The sequence below is a fragment of the Helianthus annuus genome, chromosome 11, assembly GCF_002127325.2.
Source record: "Helianthus annuus cultivar XRQ/B chromosome 11, HanXRQr2.0-SUNRISE, whole genome shotgun sequence".
In the NCBI taxonomy this organism is placed as follows: Eukaryota; Viridiplantae; Streptophyta; class Magnoliopsida; order Asterales; family Asteraceae; genus Helianthus; species Helianthus annuus.
The window spans coordinates 95,091,421-95,099,026 of NC_035443.2; the positions used below are offsets into that span (position 1 = coordinate 95,091,421).

Genomic DNA, 7,606 nt, shown 5'->3' on the forward strand with positions numbered 1-7,606 from the left:
AATTGAAAATGTCAAAAGATATATCAATTGCAGTCAGAAGATTCCTAAGTGGAACACACCTCTAAGTCGATCCTTCATCTCTTTGTCGGAACGGTGGTTCTAACCTACGCTCTCAAGGCCTCGCACTAACCCAGAGACAAATATTAATTAGGTATATTCACCTGTAAGTCTGAATCCATGGAATCTTGATACGAGAGTATATTCTGAAGTGGGACACACTGTTAAATTAGTTTTTTTTTTTTTTGTAAAGGGTTACCCAGGTAAATTTTATATCATCAACCAAATAAAACAAGTGAGGAATAGAGTATTCCCCAGTTTTCTAGCATGACATGCCATACTAAAGTTTACCAGCAAAAGCGCAAACACAAACAACTACCACTTAACAAAGACACTCGACCCGACAATACATAACATGGATATTAACCACAATCATCGTCTTCAATAACAAGCCCTCGCGGAAAGCTCCAGTCTTGTAACATCCTCTCCACTTGACTCGTTCTCTTAAACCGCATAGTGTGAAGTTTCATCCTGACTGTAGCGAGGAATATCTCTACAAGGCGAGTTGCACTCCTTTTTTTTATTGAAAACAATCGCGTGTTTCTTTCTTGCCATACGTAGTATGCCGTCGCACCCACAACAAGTTTTCCAATAACATGCCTCGCATTCTTGGAGCTACCTACCCGCACCAAATGCTCGTAGATACTATCCCACTTGTTACACATGGATTCCATACCAGCTAAGTCTTTAACTCCATTCCAAATCTGCATAGCAAACGAGCACTCAAAAAAGAGGTGATCATGAGAATCCGAACTCGATGTGCATAACGAGCAACATAGAAGATTAAAGTTATCATTCCCCGAAGATTCCACGTACTTATAACATCTTGCGTCTTGAGCTTCTTGTTCACTATGAGCCACATTATGAAAGCATGTCTAGGAATAGATTGAGGAAACCAGATTACATTAGCCCATTGCACCATATTCTGGCCGGTACGAACATCATCCCAAACCACTGATGTGCTAAATTCAACTTGGCTTCCCGAGCTAGATTTCCATATAAGCTTATCACGTTGCGCTGCATCCAAAACTATATGACGAATTTATGAAAGCATGTCTAGGAATAGCTTGAGGAAACCAGATTACATTAGCCCATTGCACCATATTCTGGCCGGTACGAACATCATCCCAAACCACTGATGTGCTAAATTCAACTTGGCTTCCCGAGCTAGATTTCCATATAAGCTTATCACGTTGCGCTGCATCCAAAACTATATGACGAATATTAGCTAACACTGGAAACCGATTAACCCAAGCACTCGACACCTCCATTCCCCTTGAATATACACATCCGCTAACTTTGATTTCATATTGAAACCCGCATTGGCTATAAGTCTTGGCATCACAATAGACTGGATAGGACATACATCATCCCATTTATCAAACCAGGCCGACGTATCAGCCCCATCGCCCACCTCGGTCCAAATGTGGTTCCGAATAATCGGTCGCAGATTGAGCATTTTCCTCCAACTCCATGTCATATTACCTCGTAATGGTATTTCCCAAAAGGATCTATTCCGAAGGCGGTAAGAGTGAATCCACTTTACCCATAACGATTCTCTATGAGTAAGCACACTCCATACATGAACAGTCATCAACGCATTATTCATATCCCCCACTCTTCGAATTCCCAGGCCTCCTTCACATTTCGGACGACAAACTGATTTCCATACCTTAGCTTTCCCTTTGATGCTATCTCCTTGGGCCCACAAAAAATGTTTCATCCTGTCTTCTAATTCGCGAACAAGACGTTTCGATAAAATAAATACCGAAGCCCAGTAAATGTGTAGCGAGATAGAACTGAGTGAATCAACTGAAGTCTACCTGCAAAAGACAAACACTTAGTTTTCCAGTCAGTAATCCTCGACTTCATTCTTTTAACAAGCTGCTTGCAATCTTTATACTGAAGCCGAGTAGATAGAAGAGGCACTCCAAGATAGCGAACTGGAAGACTCCCCTCCTCAAATGGCATTATGTCAAGAATACATTGTTTCACCTCTTCCGTAACATTACTAAAGAAGACTGTACTTTTCACCATGCTCGAGACTAGCCCCAACATATTCTTAAACATATTCAAGGCTTCCATTATAGTTTTAGCTGATCTATTATCTCCTCTAGCAAAGAGAAATAGATCATCTGCAAAACATAGGTTAATGATTCGTTGCTTTTCACACTTGCTATGGAAGCTGAAATCATTAGAAATCAACACCTGTTTTTGCAATATCAGAGTGAGAACCTCCATAACTAAAGTAAACAAATAATGTGACATAGGATCACCCTATCTCAGCCCACGTTTCCTGTTAAAGAAACCATAGAGGTTACCGTCGATAGCCAAAGAAAAGGAAGTACAAGCTACACAAGCCATAACCCACTTAACCATCTTCCCATGAAATCCGAACCCCATCAACGTCTTCTGTAAAAAGTTCCAATCAACCGTATCATAGCCTTCTGAATGTCAACTATAAAGGCACACCTAGGCGGACCAACATTTCGATGATAGTTATGCATCAACTCTTGAGTCAAAAGAATATTATCAAAAATTCTCCTCCCCGGAATAAAAGCAGACTGATTGATACTCACAGTATCACCTAAACCCTCCTTAATGCGGTTTGAAATAATTTTGCTAATACATTTGTACAAAGTATTGCAGCAAGAAATAGGGCGATAATCCGTAATAGACAAAGGAGTACTCACTTTCGGGATCAATGAAATAACTGTATGATTCAGTTGTGCAAGTAAGTGACCATTATGGAAAAAATCTTTAACCGCTCGACACATATCATTCCCTACAATATTCCATGTCCTTTTGAAGAACACCGAAGTGTATCCATCCGGGCCCGGAGCTTTGTTCCCAGCAATTGAAAACATAGCACCTTTGATCTCCTCATCCGTAACATCTCAAACCATAGCATCCGCTTTCTGACTCGACAACACATTAACAAACAGATCCGGCAACGGATCAAGATTTATAATACCCGCGGTCCCAAAAAATTGCGTATAATGATCAACCATCACCTGCGGAACCATTCCTCCCTCATAAAGATTTCCATTGGCATCCCAAATTGAAAAGATTCTGCTCCTATGATTTTTCACTTTAACCACATTGTGGAAAAACTTCATATTTGAGTCACCCAGCGATAACCAATCAACTTTAGATTTCTGTTGTAAGAATAAGGCTTCATCCCGCACCGCCTCCATATACATTTTAACAAAATTAGCATGCTGATTTTTCAAATCCAAGCTTAGAGGATTATTATCAATAGCATGCTGGCAATCATCCAGATTGTTCCGAGCGACTTTGACCTTCTCATGCAAATTACCTTGCTGCTTAAACAGTTTCCGTAGCGGAGTCTTAAGAGCCTTAAGTTTCTGAACAACTTGGTACATAGCAAACCCTTGAACATCAGTTTCCCACACCCGTTTAACCTCCTCCGTAAATCCTTTTTTATCCGCCAATAGATTAACAAACTTAAACGGTTTTGGCTTCTCCCTTGTGACACTTGGCAAAGCAAGTATACAAGGAGAATGGTCCGAGATATGGTACGGATGAAACGAAGCCGCAACCGTAGGGAATCCGTCAATAAATGAATTATTCCCAAGGATTCTATCAATTTTCTTGAAGACGGCACCCTGTTTCTGTTTATTCGTCCACCTATAATGCAAACCCGAAGTATTTATGTCAAACACCTCTATATTGTTTACACACTCCTTGAACTCCCTCATCCCTATACTGCTTGAAGATGTGCTTGTGAGAGAATCTTCAAGAAATAACGATGAGTTAAAATCGCCCATAATAGCCCAAGGATTATCCTTCATAAAAGAGTGATGAGTACACAAGTTGTTCCACGATAGTCGTCTATTCTTGTAATGGTTATCGGCATAAACAAAAGAGCAAAATAACATTTTTTGATCAAGTTTAAAAACAATCTGGGTATGCATAACCTGATCAGATTGAGATAATACCATAACATCCACCACATCAGCATCCCATCCCACCAATATACGCGTTCCCTTGGTACGACAAACAACGTTTGAAGCCCAACTCCATGAACGACACACCTTTTTACAGACATCCGGAACATTAGACGCATCCACATGAGTCTCCATAATAGCACAAACCTGAATATGATTATCCTTCACTACCTGCCGAACCACTTTTTGTTTTAGGGGCCGGTTCAAGCCCCGAATATTCCAAGCAGCAATACTACCCATTAAAACCTGTAATTCCGGGTGTGCTTGCACCCTCAGACCCAGATTGTTCCATTTTTTTATCTAAGAAATTCGGAATTTCCGCTAGCAAGTCATCCACTTCCACCCCATCATCAATGATCTCCTCATTCTGATCGGACCCTCCTTTAGAATTTGGTTTCGAATATTTTCTGGTATCATCAGCTGGTTCTCCCCTCTGAGTTTGCACATACTCCCGAGGAGCATCCTCCTCCCAAAGAGCATCAAAAGGATTTGACATTAGGAGACGAGACGACGAGGCTACTTCCCCATCAGACTTGTTCTTAACTACTGGTCTATAAATCATCTTTTGTTTCTGATATTTAACTGGAAACCCCTGCTGCCCCCCCCCCTCTTGTTCTTTCCTTTTACTTCCTGAAAGTTATCATCTTTCTTATTAACATCATCATTAGCCAATGATTTCGGTTTCTTCGGACAAGCATTATCATCATGTCCAAAGACACAACATGTAGCACATCTTAGCGGCTCCCAGTCATACTCAATTTTCACCTCAGCTTTAGAGTATCCATTACCTTCAATAGACGGGATTGCAACCATGACACTGCGCTTTAAATCTGTATCAGCATGAACTTCAATAAGGGCCCGCGCGAAACTGCTTCTTCCCCAAGATTCTAAGCACATCGATGCCGTGTATGAATCTACCATCTTTGGCACACCTATTTTTGATGCAAGTAAACTCAACCCATCTTCAGTAAACGCCGGTAACGGCACATCATGCATCTTAACCCACACAGGGATTTAAGAAATTTCCTCTTTCAAAACCTTAGCCGACGAAGACCATTGTTTTAGAATAATAGGAACATTCCTGATCATCCATGGTCCATCCTCTAACAACTGTTCCATCCCCTGCTTCGTTTTAAATTTGAAGAAGAAGTAACCCTTAGCGTTCATCATCATTCTAGCCAACCCGTATTTAGCCCAGTTATGCTTCACAAAATAATTAACCACTGGATATGCTAACCTCTTCCCCAAGAAGTATCCATATAATGTATTAGCAAATCTATCATGCACTTCTTTAACAGATGAGACAGGAATAACAACATCCACTCCCTCCATGGTATCAGCCGACTCCATTTGTCTAAAGTTTATCTTCACAGCCACATTTTGTGCCTGAACCACATTAGCAAACGTGATCGGCATGGTCTCCTTTCCTCCAGAATCCGTCTGAAGCTTATCAACATTCTGCCCATTCAAACTATCATCATGTTGTGCGTCATTACCTTTATTAGGGTTTGCATGGGGACGAGTCTTGAAATCAGCAAAGGTAGGAAACTTCAGAGGCGGGTTTCCCACAGGTTTCGAAATCCTAGACAATCCATCCAATATAGAAGAACCCAAAGTAGAATATAATCCCCTACGAGGAAACATAGTATTACTTTCAGTGTCCGTGACCATCAATCCAATTCTACGCTTGGATGTAGTACATCCATCTTCCTTCATCGTTCCTGTAACCCCTCCATCAGACTTCATCGTTCCTTGATCATGATAATCAAAACTGCCATCACTACCACTCTCCATGTAGACGAAAACACAAGAAAACCACAGCACCTAGACAAAACTAAAAACGCATGCAAACCCTAAATTAGCACTTTACCGAATGAATCTGGTCTAATCGAAATAGGGACTCAGGTGAATCAAGGTTACTGCCCAACCAGTAGGACCGATAAACCCTAATCACTATTCCAATAGAATCGACACACAAGAGTAAAGATTGGCAACGAACAAAAAACCAGAAACCCTAGATTCAACTCGATCACAACTGCTAACTAGTTCGTATTAGATGTATTGATGAATCAAACCTCTAATAACAGACTGTTATACAAAAGATCACGAAGAAATTTCTAAGATTGCAAGAAGAACAGAAATCACCATGCTAGAGAGAGAATTAGGGTTTACCCGCATTGATTCTACAAACAACAGATTTTCACGGTATTAGTTTGTTTCTAATGTTTTACTGTTAAATTAGTTCCTAAAACACTAAACTCATATCTTGAAACAATCAAAGTTTGTGTAGAAATTTAAATGGATTAGTATACTGACAATCTAAGTGAACTGTTTAAAACTTAAAGTTTAAATAGATCAACGATATTTTTGATTTGTTAGAAACTGATATGATCCTCGAATTCAAACTCACAAAAATATGTCTGTAAATATGTTTGTACATAGTTGTTGAATTTCAGTTCAAATAAAATCCAAAAAGATTTTAGTGTGTCTTATCATATAGTTTGTAAAATACAAAAAGATTTTATTTCTACTTTAGTTTTGACAATCGATGTTGGCAAGCTGAATTACAAAATCTGAATATGCTGAACTTATTTTGATAAAATCACAAGTTCATTAATTTCAAACTTGAAGTTGAAAAATGAAAATTTCAGTTGGTTATAAACTATGGTCATTAGGTTGAACTTGGTAGTTAAATTGGATATTCAAGGTCATTAATTTGAACTTGATTATCTGTGAGGGTTATAGATGTTAATCATGTTTAAAATTCTAAAATGATGTTAGATGTTTGATCTCTCACAAGTGAAATCTGAAATGTGTATTTGAATATTAGTGAAATTTTACAGGAAGTTGATTGATAGGGGAACTTGGTAAACATTGTTAAATGTGTATAAAGCTCAAGATAAAGGAAAGTTTGTTGAACTGAAGTTGTCAAATAAAGACTACTAAAGCAAGGGGGAGTTTGCTTAAAGAGAGTCTGTTGATTTACGAAAGAAAGAAGAAGGAGTCTGTGAATGTTAAATTTATCAAAGATTCTGAAGAAACTAAAGATTGGCTATGACAAGGATTGACAAAGCTGGTTGACTGCGGCAATATCCAAAGGGGAGTTTGTGAGTGCATTATATCTATTACCTCTGTTAATGTAACAGGTCATAGTTGATTGTATAGGAATACGTGTCGAAGAGTCAGATTTGTTAGGTTTAGGACCTCTCGCACGAAAGGAGACCTTTCGTGCAAAAGGACACCTTTTGTGCGAAAGGACTCTATCGTCATTAGTGCCTCTAGCACGAGAGAGACCTGTCGACCCTAGGTTTCGCACGATAGGCTTTGCCTATAAATAGGGGTATTGGGTCTTGTCATTTGTAACTTCTATGGACTTGAGAGGGGAAACTCTGTCCATTTGGTTTCATGGTTTTGTACGTGAATATTATCAATAGAAACTAGTTTAATTAGAGAGTTCTTGTGTTTGTCATCATCATACATGGATTCCGCACATGATATGGTGAATATCTGACCGGCCGAAGCATTCGGAGACCCGAAACGGTCCTAACATGTCTTTGTCATGATTCTTGCTTGGACGT

General features: G+C 39.4%; 2 protein-coding genes across 2 annotated transcripts; both read right to left on the minus strand.

Annotated features, from left to right (window-relative positions):
- Positions 1–419: 419 nt before the first annotated feature.
- LOC110942583 lies at positions 420–2,298 on the minus strand. The gene is made up of 4 exons (XM_022184357.1): positions 1,881–2,298; positions 1,443–1,788; positions 1,143–1,332; positions 420–761 (listed from the first exon to the last, which is right to left on the minus strand). The coding sequence occupies exons 1-4, from the start codon at positions 2,296–2,298 to the stop codon at positions 420–422; spliced, it is 1,296 nt and encodes a 431-aa protein (XP_022040049.1).
- A 656-nt stretch (positions 2,299–2,954) lies between these two features.
- Positions 2,955–4,163, minus strand: LOC110942582. Its single transcript, XM_022184355.1, has one exon. It carries the CDS (start codon positions 4,161–4,163, stop codon positions 2,955–2,957), a length of 1,209 nt encoding a protein of 402 aa, XP_022040047.1.
- Positions 4,164–7,606: the final 3,443 nt, after the last annotated feature.